Source organism: Cucurbita pepo, chromosome 19, assembly GCF_057944985.1.
Source record: "Cucurbita pepo subsp. pepo isolate OVF chromosome 19, ASM5794498v1, whole genome shotgun sequence".
NCBI classification, from domain to species: Eukaryota; Viridiplantae; Streptophyta; class Magnoliopsida; order Cucurbitales; family Cucurbitaceae; genus Cucurbita; species Cucurbita pepo.
The window spans coordinates 7,994,494-8,008,994 of NC_141816.1; the positions used below are offsets into that span (position 1 = coordinate 7,994,494).

Here is a 14,501-nt window from a genome sequence, read left to right on the forward strand (position 1 = left end):
GAGCTTTTGCTACTAACTATAGATGAATCGATACCGGTCTAGTGCAGCTAGACCTGTGAATCAATCCTTCCCTCATTCAATCCTTGCCATTGGACCTTGAATGTTATTCTTTACCAGAAGCTTTGGACGGAGCAGGACTTGCTTAACAAAAGGAAGGAAGAGGAAGAAGAGACAACACCGAACAGACAGCAGGGAAGGAAAAAGCCACATCTTGCGACCCGCCCCAGCAAACAATCTATTTGGGAAAGAAGAAAGACCTGTTAGAACATCCTATTGCTTTTAGTCTTCTACCTGTGATAAGCGCCTACAATGCTGGAATTTGCAAAGCTAAAGGTCCTTCTAGAATCTTTGCAAAACGTTCACAGAGAAAGCTAACTTAACGGATTGATTCCAATCAAGAGCTGGTTAGAAGATGAATGACTCTTAGATCGAACTTGGAATATTTGATGGTCACTCTTAGATACCAAGACAATTCACTCCAGAATTAGCTTGATCAAAACTAATTCAATGAATCGGTTTAAACATCAAACCTAAAGCAAGGTTTGAAAAAGAAAACACAAAGGTTTTTTTTGTATTCAACAATTCATCCAAACATGAATATTACATGCCTTTAAATAGGCCCAAAAGATAACTCTAACATAATGAGGTTCATCCACCAACTACAAATCACTAATAAATGCTATTAAACACAAATGGAAGAAAATAAGACATTTATACAAACTATTAATAAATGCTATTAAATATAAATTGAAGAAAATAAGGTATTAATAAATTGTCTTAATTGGTACTTGAACTACCAATGGCAAGTCTTCTAATCACTTTTCAATGTCAGCCACTCCATTATTTTCTTGATTTGATACTTGAATCTTCTTATATTGCTTCTTGTAATTGTTCATTCGGGTACATGGAAGTGATTAGTTGTTGGATTCATATCAGCCTATGTCATAATAATATTACAGACATGAAGGACCTCAGTTGTGTTGCTAGGCATCACAATGGTTTCCAAAGTTAATAGGTCATTTGCATCAACAACTAAAGCTATTTCTTACTAGTGTGGATTCTCCACAAGTATTAGAAAGGATGAGATTGTTCCACAAACTCCAATCAGTCAACTACCATCCATGAGTGGATACCTGAGAGTTATCGGCCAACACGATGTAATTGAAAGGGAGCTCGTCCACTCTTTCATCCACGGATGCTACTTTTCGTACGGGAGGGAACCACTCAGATTGACTTCTATGAATGGGATTTATGTTCATTAGTTTAGTTTTTCGGGATCCATCTCCACCAACCAAACTAGCATTCCTTCCTCCATTCACTAGCAAAGAAAAGAGCTAGGAGTCAAACCTGATGGTCCAAACAGAGTTACTTAAAGTCCTAATCGAAGAGCCAACCAACCTACTAGTTGATATCCTTAACTGCAAAAGAGCTCTGAGTGGTTAGCAAACTATTTATTGGCCAGGGATTCCATATTCTATAAACTTAAAAAATCCACTCTAAAAGAAGAAGAATCCTACAGAAATTCAAGCGACGATAAATGTCGGGTCTCTTTGCGAGCATGAAATCGCGCTTTATTGTGATTGATAAATGGCATAAACCTGTCCAACAAGTAAATAAGAACATTAGGTTCGTCATACACTCACGGAGCACTCACTTCAAACCAGTGACCAGATAGTGCGAAATTCAAACCAATGCAAGGGATGAAAATGCTCGAGTCAAAATGAAAGGCAAGAACCCGATTATCGACGCTCTGCTAATAGACTCCCTCCTTTGAACATATATCTAAACTCCCACTTAAAATGGTTACTGAAAAATGATTGGTTGTCTTTCGAACATCGGATCTCGAGTACAAGCCAAGGAGAAAGACTGTCATCTCAGGTATACCATCGACAGAGTAAGGAAAGGACAGTTCCTTTCTAGCGAGTCACTCCGTCTCCTTTCGGAGTAACCCCTTTGCACCAATGTGCTTACTTACAGGTAAGGGAAAAATGTTATAAGTGAATCACGTTCGAGTGCTTCTGTCTTCGAGCCAGTACCCTTTCTAGACAAGGGATAAAGGATAAAGAAAGTCTCTGTTATTTACTAGTAATCTATGTCCCTTTTGAAGCTACTAATTTCTTGTCGTTCATATAGATCAATAGCTAGTTCTAAGGCTAGACAGCAAATAAGCTAGTTTAGTTCCCTCACCGATCCCTTTCTTAGCCAGAACAGTTAGAAAAGGAGGATTATTTCAAGTTCATTTTTTATATTCATATTCACATGGGACAATCTTTCGAGTCCTATCTCTACGGGACATGATATCCAGCTTTAGCTTTCTTTGTATAGGGTTACAAAATACATCCGAATTTGAGGAATGAATACTCTTACTAAGACCTAAAGGAACTTTTGAAAGGCACCTAGTGAAGATGCGCCAATATCCCTCTTTCTAGAATTATTGCTGAGACATGCTCCGAGAGGGTTAGCCCCGGCTATCAAGATGGGATAAAAGGTCACACCTATTTATTATTCCAAATTGGAAGATCTCGGGATTGCTTTTTTTTTTTTTTTACATGAATTTGAATCTTCCCTCAAACAAGGAGGGTTGGTCGGTCAAAAGCAGGGTAGGCTACCAATACCAAGTAAGTCAATTCCGGCATTGTCTAAATAACAATGAAGCAAGAGAAAGGCTGGAAGAAAGTCCGTACTATTACTGCACTGGGTGACAGGAGCTCGGAATAAACTGTTATTGTTTCATAAGCATATGTGGCAACCTGGTGGTATAGTGAGCTCTTTCTCTGGATTAAGCTTTGGTTATTGATAGAGAGGAATCACCTAGCCTAGCATTAGACTCGACTAGCCTTGGGCAGATTGCTTTGAATAGCGTAGTTTTCTTAGCTTCGGGCTTATCTACACTATGAGAAAATGTTAGATGCAACCATTATAGCATAGATATATTCTTAGATAATTACTAAATGTTCTTTCATACGGTCTTAAAAAATATAGATATCTTCACCATAAGAGACTAGCTTGAACTAAATCCTCCAACTTTAAAGTAGTATGAGAGAGGATGGATACCAGAAAGAATCACCTCGGAGCCGCCGAAATTTGAGTCAATTCAGTAACATTCTACTTTCGCTATAGTTTCACTAACAAAAAATAATAATAATAATATTACTTACGAGGATGTAGGATCCATTCCAGTTAGTTCTGTGATTGGCATTGAGAATCTTATGTCTATAGGCTTTAAAAAACTCATTTACTCTAACCTGGGTAAGGTTCTTCAAATAGTTGATTCTTTCTTGTTCACTGTACGGATAAGAATAACAAAAAGCAAAGGCTACACGAATGGATTTTGATTAAAGAGAAAAGCGTTAGTAGGAAAGTGGAAAGGTTCTTTTTCTTGTCCATTCTCGCTTGTTGCTTCAAGGGTTCGACAGTAAATTTCTTCCTCCAGCGTTTCAAGGGAGCCCTAAGAAGACATGATCCCAAGCGAGCTGATTGATGCGACCAGACCTCAAACTAGGATTTTGTGGGGTCTTCCTCATATTAGTTCTATAGATGTTTCGGCCTCTTTTAGGTTTTTCAGGGTCATTTTAAGGAGCTCTTTAACCCTCTAATATACTGCCTCAGAATTTCCTCCCCTTTTGATAGCAAAAATCATGTCATCAGCATACCAAACGTAGCCTACACCCTCTTCTATTTGCATAAAGGAATTGGTTTGAATATCGAGTTGGTGCAAAAAGATGTGAATTAGCACGGGGGAGAGGAGTGAAGCTGCAAGACACATAATAACCTTGTTTACAGTTTGAGAATAAATAGGTTCAAGAGAAAGAATATGTTTTATGTAACGACTCGACTTATCCTGACGGTAACAGTCAGGGCCATTATGAAAGATAATGCGATTTATTTGGAAAAATGATGAAAATCATGCATAATTTTATTAAAAATAACGTGCGGAGTACCCCTTTAAAATTTAGCAAAACAATGCCGCCTAAAACTATTTAAAACAAAGAGAAAATTTAAATGAAGGAAAGTCTGATGTTGGCCGCCTAGTTCCCACAAACTAGGCATCCACAGCATGGTTTAAATTAATACAAAAGAGCGAAAACGTCTCTCCCACAAAAATGAAACTACAAGAAAAACATAAAAATTCTTGAATCGCCCCGTGACTGACTTTGGCGTCCTACTCGTCACCTCCGTGCCACAGCTTCGCCTGAAAAATCATTTTAAAAAAACAGGGTGAGTATAAAAATACTCAGTAAGGAACTCCCTATTGGGGTCAACATATGAATCGTCATAAGGCGATCAGCCAAAACACGCAACAGGTGATTATTGCCACCACCACCTCAACGCCACTTTCAATCCTTAAAGTAGTTACTAGTTGGTTACCCGAAACACACAGCGTGTAACCATTACCACGAAGACCTCACCTCCTTATTTCCTCCCATTGACTATCAATGGCTGGTTACCCGATACACACAGCGTGTAACCATTACTGGATAGTCTTTTCTAGAATCACCCCAAAGGTGACTAGTAGTGACTAGTTACCCGAATCACACAGCGAGTAACTATTACCACAATCCTTACTCATGGCTACCTACAAGCACATTATGTCGGCAATAGACACATATCGTCAGACTGCCAACCTAACCATATTACTCTACGATCCGAATACACAACATTCTGATTACACAACCATCCGATTTCACAACCATTTAATTACACAACCATCAGAATATACGACAATCAGAATATACGACAGTCAAAATATACAACAATCAGAACATACGACAATCAGAATACATAGAAATCAAGATACATGTCAACTAGGTTGCATAATATTACACACAGAGATTAGATTGTTCCTGGCAACGGATTACCCAGCCACAGACGATTCTGTTTGACCCGTTTTCAAAAAAACAAAACGTTACAGGCGAGTCCCTTACCTGAGGAGCTGCGTTCTTGGCCTTTCCTAATCAACGACGATCCGACACCCCTCGAATTGAGCCTTCCTCCTACGTAGGCGTTGAACCTTTTCTACGTTTAACCCTCTTGAGGTCGGTTTTGGCAACGACAATGTCGTTCCCTTGCGGCGGCGGCGATGTGGTGTTGGGCGGATGTTTTCTGATATGGGGAGGGCGCGGAACGGTGTGGAAACAATCGGTTGCGGGGTCGTGGCTGAAGGGGGAAATGTGAAACCAAACAAAAGAAAAGAGAAGGAAGGGTGGCGGTGGGTAATGGGTTTCCTCCTATTGAACCCTACGTTTTATTTATTTATTTATTTATTATTTTTTTTATTTTTTTATTGGGTCGTGGGCCCAAAACGTGGGCCTTACAATTTACCTCGTTCAATCAGTGAAGGGAATAGAGGAAAAGAAAAGGTTCAGGATTGAATATGCTCGACTGCAAAAGTTCAGGAGCTGTGGTATGCCTTTCGTGTAGTTTGTCAAATTTATCACAGTTTTGTCTCTTATTAATGTTCGTAAGAACACTAAAATAAGATCAAGGAAGGCACAGTTCTCACCTAAATCAGATTGAAGAATTGAGCCCATGAATGGACTCCGTCTCCCAAAGAGAATCCATTATTTTGACTAACTTATCCATCATCATTATTATTATTATTATTATTTTTTTTTTTTTTTTTTTTTTTTTTTTTTACTCTCTTCTTCCCTCTTCAAATTTTATTACTCTCTTCTTCCCTCTTCAAAGTCAAAAAAAAAAAAAATCTTAACTTCTAGTATAGTAGTAAGGTACGTTACTTTCTTTTTTTTTTTTTCTTCTTAGCTGGTTTTGAAAGCTCTCGTTGGTTGGTAAACTAAGACAAATACAACATTAACATTGTATCTCACCGCCTCTCATTGTTACTATTTTCTTCCGATTTGCATTTCATTCGACTATTTCTTACGCAGAAAATAATGTGATCTATCGTCCTCCTAAAATCAATAGCATTTCGCAGAATAGGCATATTACATATCCCTCATTTTCGGGCGCAAAATGTTTCAGAAAAAGGCGGTGGCCTGGTTTGAAAATACCAACTAACACTTTCTTTAAAAAATGTTGTCCTTCTTTCGAGATTGAAAAAGCAACAAACATTAAAGAAAGAGATCGAAATTTTGAATTGCTATTTGAATCTGTGTATAAGGAGTACTTTGGCTAATATCGATTTGTCGATAATATGTGTCTAAGGTACCCTCTTTTAGTTTCTCTCCGTATGGATAAAACATATACTCCCTTGTTTTAATTCGACAAAAGATTTTGCCGACTATATCCTGAGTTCCCTCTTTTTTTCTACTTGACTTTGTTTTTCGATAAGATCCTTAAAGTCAACAAGTCAACTGCTTCATCATTTTTTCCAACTCAATGAAAGTAGAGTCGATCTTTAAGTTACAGCCGTCATTCATGGTCGAGCATCAGAGGTAGTTCCAATTCAATCCATAGATCTTCTTGGGAAATTTCCGCCTTGCAGGGTTGCAGGATTGCGATGAGTTGGAGCTACCGTCGACCTGCTAGCCGATGCTAGATTTTGAGCCTTCGAGACCGCACATTCTTTGGCCTGACACATGAAGCTTCCATTTTCTCAAAGAAAGTCAAGTAGAATTACGACACAAACCACTACTGAAATAGAAAGGTGAAAATTTTGTCGTACTCTTTCCCAATCAAACAAAGCTATGTATGACATCTCGTGTAAAAAGACACCAGCAGCATACTGGTTAAAAAGAGAAATGAATGCCACGACACCTATCCTGTTTTTTGCCTGTTCTGCTTGGAAAGAAAGGTCGAAATAAGAAAGACATTATTTCCTCCTTGTCAAGTACTACCGATACAAAAACTTCATCTCAAGTGATTAGGTGGGGACAAGATTCAAACCTGCAGTCTTCAGGTCATAGGCCTGATGAGTCGACCAATTCCTCCACCCCACTTCTTCCCTTTATCTTTCTTTCACTATTTCTACCCCCGGGGTTGCTTGGCCGATCTGGAACCAGCGCTTAGTAAGCTAGGCCAAGGTCTCTGGTATAGGTTGGAGCTTCAAAGCGGACCAGATTATTAGAGAAATGGGAGTAAGGTTTTTCACTTGCTTACTAGGGTTGGTAGCTAAATCCGGTCTTTGAAACCTCATAACATAAGAAAGTTCTGGAGTGCATAAGCCCCGATAGGGAGAGGAGCTACTTGCTTGTAGTAGTCATTTCGAATGAGCAAGTAGGGGGGGCAACTAAAGAGGAAGCGAGACTGCTCGCAATTGTAGGAATAGGTTGACTTTCTTGCATTTTGGTTATGGAAAGTAAAAGTCGTTTTGTTTAGTACGAGATCGCTTCACACCTCGCGGTGCTTACACCTCTCGCCTATCAAAGTTTTGTTCATAACCACACTAGCAGCTATGGAGCGATTCAAGCTGCTTAACTCTTATGTGGGGATAGCTTGAAAAACAATGCTTCCAAAAATTACTTACTTTTGGAGATACAAGCCTTTAATTTATGTTATGGTCAAAGCGAGTTTGACTCAATAATAATTGGCAAATACTATTGATCGAGAGGTTAGATATTTGAATCTCCCCCTCTTAAATATTGTTGTCGAACTAAAAACTAATGAACCTATACATGTTAATCGATGAAAATAGAATATAAGTGAACATCGATCAATTGGAGTTGATTTTGAGGCCAAACTGACACTGACCACAGAGAACTATTGCAACAAGTGAAAATTTGACCTTCAATAAACTGAGCGTGCCCAAAGTCAAGTCGGTCAAGGCTTTGTTTGGTGACTTCTTCACTCACCCCACCCAAAATGTTTGGTAGCAAAGCTATATGGAAGACCAAAATTATTGTTTATTTTTTAAAATTCAGATACTATAATGAATATTCTTAATGTTTCTAGAACGAATGATTTTTTTTTTTTTTTCAAAAATATTTACAAAAAAAAAAAAAAAACCAAATTTGGATACTAAGAAAATAAAAAAAATAAAGGAAAAAATGAAAACATGGAGAGCAGTAAGCACCAGACGTGCAGAGATGTAATAAATACCGTTGACCGTTGACCGTTTCGGTATCCTCCAAATAAAATTATAACGGTAAACGAACCCTTGATTTCCTCTCTTCCACTTTTCTTCCTCTTTCGGTATTGAAAGGAAAAGCAAAAGCAAAATTAAGAAAAGCAGATTAGAAAAGAAAATGGAAAATAAATAATGAAAAATTAAAATTAAAATTAATGATAATAATAATAATAAAAAAAAGGTCAATTGCGAGTTCAACAATTTCCTTCTTCTTTTCTTCTTCCCCTTTCCAGTTTTCTTCCCTCTCCACAGGCTGCGAAAATGGAGCGCAAGAAGACCATGACGATGAACTGGGATGGTCTCCGCGACGACGACGAGGACGACCGTTTTTTCGAGTCCATGGAGCGAATGTCGTGCGCCATGCCGGAGGATTTGGCTTCATCTTCCGACGACGACGATTTCGAAGACAGTCGAATGTCGTTTGCCTCCGTCGTCTCCACCGCCAAACACGAAGAGTTCAGAGCCTTCTCGATGACTTCACAGATGACGCCGGAGTACGACATTTGGATGGCGACACCAGGTTCGATTAAGGAACGTCGCAAGAGATTGCTGGAAGGAATGGGATTGAATAGTGGTAAACAGTTTCAGAGGATCCAGAGTAAGGTACTCCAGCGGGAGATTTCGAGGAAATTACTCGCGAACGTCGAAATTTCTCAACCGGAAACGACGACTGTCGTATCTCCTGAAAATGTGGATCAGAAGCAGGAACCACCGGAAACGCCATTGCCGATCGTGCTCGTCCGCTCGCGATCTCATGGAGAAAGAGGCACATTCACGATTTCCAGGGAACGGAATGACGACCTAATCAAAAACGTCCCGAGGCAGAGCCTCAGGAGAACTTACTCAACGATCATGGCGTCGAGTGCTCGGATCCGCAACTATCCTGATGCGATCACAGTTTCGTCGAACGAATGCGGACAATCGAGCGGTGCAGTTTTCGTAATCAAGAATCTGGATACAGGGAAGGAGTTCATCGTGAATGAATACGATCAAGACGGAATGTGGAATCGACTCAGCGATCTCCAAACAGGAAAGCAACTTACAATGGAGGAATTCGAGAAATGCGTTGGATACTCACCGGTGGTGAAGGAATTGATGCGAAGAGAGAACGTATCAAGAATGAACGGACAGTTCGGCGATAGGAAAATCAACATGAATTCGTATCTATCGAAGAGCTTGAGAATGAGCAAGAGAAGAGGAGCGGCTCTATTGAAGAACATCAAAGGCTCCATGACAGGTTTAATCGGGGAAAAGGATAGAGAAATACCTCAAGCATCGCTAGAGACAAGACCTAGCAGGAACGCGTCGTCGTCGTGTCATTCTCCGCCTCGGAATTCGACTTCGACGCCGCCGTCGTCAGATCAGTGGGTGAAAGTGAGACAGAGCGGGAGATCGTACAAGGAGCTTTCGGCGCTGCATTTCTGCCAGGAAATTGAGGCGCACGAGGGCTCAATTTGGGTGATGAAATTCAGTTCTGACGCGCGGTTGCTGGCGAGTGCGGGTGAGGATAGAGTAATTCATATATGGGAAGTGCAGGAATGCGAGGTGATGTCGATGAAACCCAACGAAGAAGCAAGTATGACGCCGCTTCATCCTTTGTATTGTCCTTCGCCTGAAAGACCTGCCATTGGAGAGGCTTCGGCGTTGCCGTCTGAGAAGAGGAAGAAAGGGAAAGGGCTTTCTGGGAGCAGGAAAGGGACTGTGATTCCTGATTACGTTCATGTTCCTGAAACTGTGTTCTCGCTTTCGGACAAACCACTCTCCACTTTCACTGGTCATCAAGACGATGTTCTGGATCTCTCTTGGTCTTCTAATTCTCAGGTAACTTCTCTTCCTCTCTCTCTCTCTTTTTTCTTTCAAAATTAAAATTGAATTTGATCTAATTTTAAGATAATGATTATAATTGAATTATAATCTTTATTATTCTTAATCTTTTATTATACTAAAATAAATAGTTTTACAAAGCATGGAGATTTAATTTAAAATAAAATAAAATAAACTTATTAAATATGAAGATGGAAAGTTAAAAGCTTCTGTTCGAATACTAAATATAAAATAGGCTTGTTTACTAAAAATGTTATATGTTTTCTCCAGAAAACTCTCAGAGAAATATTTTAGATTCTAAAATACTTTTGAATCAAACAAATATTCAGGTTCACACAAGCCAAGCAAATATAATTCTATGTAAACTTCCCAATTATTGTTATCAGAGTTCTATATTTATTTTTACTTAAAAATCTTTTATTTTCATAGCATCATAACTCAAAATTAGATAAAATTGTAACTTTAAATTTAGAAAGGCACTGCAATATTTAGTTTATATAAGTTTTTGTTCTTAAGACAATCAAAATAGATTTTCTCATAGGATGAAAAATTAGTTAGATTTTAGAATAAAAACAGTGAAGTTAAAAGTTTGTTTTGAAAAAGTTATTAAATTGTGAATTTATTATACCTTTAATAAAAACATAAATGAGTGTAAAATTTGAGTTTATGACAGAATTAATGGGTGAATTAGCCAAAATTACAAAAACCAGGGTGGTATTAGTAGGTAATGTTTGAGAACTAAAAACCTTGATGTTGATGGAATTTTAGCTCCTGCTTTCATCTTCAATGGACAAAACCGTAAGGCTATGGGATATGGAAACCAAAATCTGCTTAAAGATGTTTGCCCACAACGATTATGGTAAGAATTTCACTAGCTTGTCTTTGGTAGCTCATTCTGTTTCTCACTTGTACGATGCTTTATTATTATTATTTATATTATTATTATTTATATTATTTTTGTGGAAAAAACATTTAGTTATTATTATTTTTTACAGTGACCTGCGTTCAATTCAACCCAGTAGATGATAACTATTTTATCAGTGGAGCACTTGATGCAAAGGTGAGGATATGGAACATACCTGATCGATATGTCGTCGATTGGACTGATCTTCATGAAATGGTCACCGCCGCTTGCTATACGCCTGATGGCCAGGTTGGTGTCTCATTCTCCATTTGCATCAAATCTTTGGTTTTGTTTCGTAACATTCTGCCTCTTTTACCAAATACGCATCAATCATTTGAGAACATCTGACTCTTAAAAAGGCCAAACAAAAAAAGTTGTGAGCTTTTGTTTGATCAATTCAAGAGATGATGAACATGAATGCTTTTGTCTGATCTGCAGGGTGCTATAATAGGTTCACATAAAGGGAGCTGTCGAATGTACAGCATAGAGGGTACAGTTTCATGCACATCTCTATATTAAATTCCAACCGATTTACTATAATCACGATGATTTATATTGTTTAATTTAACTTACTTTGAAGTATAGATTCCAAGTTAGAACAAAAGAACCAGGTTGATTTTCTAAGCAAAAAGAAGTCTACTGGAAAAAAGATCACTGGTTTCCAAGTAATCCTTTGTTCTTCTAGCCTTCATTGTTAACTTTGCTAAGTGAATTCAATTATGGTGTAATAACTTGGTAACTTAACAGTTTGTTCCAGGTAGCCCTACTGAAGTGCTGGTTACTTCTGCTGATTCTCGAATTCGGATCTTGGAAGGCACCGAAGTAAATCACAAATTCAAAGGTAAGAAAACTCTCCATGTCCACCTAAAAGCAGTAGAGAAGAAGGAAGGTCAATTGCCATATGTTACAAACAAACAAATAAATAAAACTTTATTGTTTTCTTCCTAATTTGTTGTTCTAAATTTTAGAAATTGATTGATAGAACTGACATCGGATATCAGGTTTCCGAAATACAAGCAGCCAACTTACAGCATCATTCAATCAAGATGGGAAATATGTGATATGTGCAAGTGAAGATTCTCAAGTTTTTGTATGGAAGAGAGAGGAGCCAAGAAATCCACGAAATCCAAATTCTGGAAAGAAAGGTTTGATAGCAACCAGAGGTCATGAACACTTCCCTTGTAGAGATGTTTCTGTAGCAATCGCATGGCCTGGAATGATAAGCGGTAAACCGCCATTGGTGCAAATGTACTCCAAACGACATTCAAAACGAGGCCAATCGCAGCCACCTTCAGCCTGCAGCTCACCAACTCGAGAAGAAAACGGCTCATTTGTAAACCCTAAGAAACTATTGCCACCTTTACCAAAGAAATACAACAATAGTACCTCACCTCCTCCAGATGAGGAGCAGCAGCAGCAGCAGCAGCAGAGACAGCAAGCTCAAGTTGCTCGGTCGGAGTCGAGAACTGGTGAAGCACTCAGTCCATCACCTTCAGCCTCTATCAGGTATGGCGATTCGCCTTCTATTTCTTCTTCTGCTAGCATCAACAACAACCCATCAGCTTCGCCCTGGCCTTCCTCTTGGTCCTGGTTTGATGCTGGAAGCAGCCATGGCCACCATGCTGTCCCAGCTACTGCATGGGGATTGGTCATTGTGACAGCTGGGTTGGGAGGTGAAATAAGGGTCTATCAAAATTTTGGACTGCCACGTAGGATTGGACGACAGACTAATTTCTGGCAAACTACATAGGATTGCTTGGTTGATCATAAAACAAATTCCATGGTGTTCTACTTAGGATTGGGAATTTGCTTCTAGTATTACCATGTTGGAACTCTTCTAGTGTATTGAGTTCTAGGATAAAGTTCTCACCATATAGGACTAAAATACAAGCTGCTGGAAGGTTGTTTCAGAGAATAAAGCTCCTGTTTTTGTAGATTATTGTTACATAGATCACGTGAACTTCAGAAACTAATGTAAAAGTACCCTACCTGCGAACAACTTTTCTTATTCAACATTATTACAATAGGTTTTTGTACATACCACCAGAATGGTGATAGCTATGGATTAATTCAGGCAATTCAGTCTTAAAATAGGTTTAACCAGAGAGGCAGCTATTAGCCTACTGGTGTTCTGCTTTTTTTACAGTAATAAGAGTAGGAAATAACGTCACTATCTCCTGCAATTATCTAATTGGCATCGTTTCCAAATTCTAATTCAGTGATTTCTGAAACCGTCAAAAAGTCTTGACAATTTTGATATAATTTGATGGAATGCAAATGTAGAAGCAAAAAGATTAATCTTGTTGCAGCAGATCAATGTTTCTACTCAAGTAGTCAAATTATGTGTTTTTTTAGATCTAAACATTACAGCATATGAAAAGAGAGCTGATGGACAAACCTTAAATCATCTCTGGAAACGTAATAAATAACACCGCAGCTATGTTGCCTTGAGTTACAACTGCAGATTTATGATTATTTTCTTCCCCATGTGAAGGCTTTTTATTTTCAGAGACGTGGAGGTAGAATACCAATCTTCTTGGATACTTCGGCCTCCATTCCTTCCCATTGAAAAACTGCAGAATGCAGCATTAGAGTACATGGGAAGAACAAAAACTGTAGATACAGCCAGAACCACTTTTATAGACAAAAATTTATTTTAAATTTTTGAAGCGTTAAAAACATGCGAGATTGATTAGAAAGCACAGATCGTGATAAGAAGCCGAAGGAAAGCACAGATAAGGATCAGCTACTTCAAAATTAAAATCAGCTTGATCTAGTCTTCAACTAACGACCAACTGTACTACTGCAAAATTAAGGGCTCAAGCATAAAATTACAGTCAAAACCTTTCAAGATATAAGTGGGGGCAGTGTATTTTACATGAACAGACAAGAGATGTAGTAATTACCTTTTCCAAGCAGCGGTGTTCTGCAATTGCCCATTTACTCATAATGTAGGTAGCCACCATTACAAAAATATAACCAGCAACAGTTTGTGTTGCGATATTGAATCCCAGCCATTGGTGAATCTCAGTTGTGTAGTTGGCATAAGTTACAACATGAAAGGAAAGGAAACCCACGTGGAATTTTGTAGCCTCCCTTTCCACTACGGTCTCTAAGACTCTTCAATATGAGATGGTGATATAAGTTAAAGATTTGACAGAGTAATCAAAATCCAAAACCAATCTTCATTTGGCGGTCATACACCAGGGTGTAAAGTGGGTGGTTTATGTAGTACGCTATGAGAGCTCCAAAACTCCAATGATACGTGTAGTTACGGAAGACACTTGACAAGGGTGAAGCTGTATGACTAAGCCTATGAACAAGAAGTTCTACATGATCCGCTTAGACTAATGGAGGAAATAATAGTACATGGCATACGTCTGAACAGGGTAGGTATGACGCTCCTCTATTTAGTCAAAAAAAAAAAACTTAGACTGGGTGGGATAGAGATAACGAGTGGCCCCAAATACTCCAAGAGCGTTCTATAAGAAACTTGGAGACGGTTGGTGACAACAGAGAAATTTGGTAGAATTTTTTAGAAAAAGATAACTTTGTATAACTATGCTTAATTGATTTTTTACATCTTCCACGAATACCAATAACATATATATAGGTAATTTGGGACATTCCTAAGTGCCATTCATTATCCAAAAGTCATGCCTTTAATTAATTAGGAACTAATAAACCTACTATATTCATACATGTCCTTATACATGTACAAGTGATCCTTCCACACATGTATCTACA

The 14,501-nt window shown here is 38.5% G+C and overlaps 1 protein-coding gene and 1 pseudogene across 2 annotated transcripts; one reads left to right on the forward strand and one right to left on the reverse strand.

Annotated features, from left to right (window-relative positions):
• Nucleotides 1–8,129: 8,129 nt before the first annotated feature.
• Nucleotides 8,130–12,945, forward strand: LOC111781241 (uncharacterized). Its single transcript, XM_023661723.2, has 7 exons — nt 8,130–9,847; nt 10,619–10,709; nt 10,846–11,003; nt 11,193–11,244; nt 11,340–11,419; nt 11,502–11,595; nt 11,756–12,945. Exons 1-7 carry the CDS (start codon nt 8,288–8,290, stop codon nt 12,502–12,504), a joined length of 2,784 nt encoding a protein of 927 aa, XP_023517491.2. The 5' UTR covers nt 8,130–8,287; the 3' UTR covers nt 12,505–12,945.
• Nucleotides 12,284–14,283, reverse strand: LOC111781650 (very-long-chain enoyl-CoA reductase pseudogene; annotated as a pseudogene). Its single transcript, XR_015414535.1, has 3 exons — nt 13,661–14,283; nt 13,153–13,327; nt 12,284–12,415 (listed from the first exon to the last, which is right to left on the reverse strand). The product of XR_015414535.1 is annotated as a very-long-chain enoyl-CoA reductase pseudogene (transcript).
• Between the last annotated feature and the right edge of the window lie 218 nt (nt 14,284–14,501).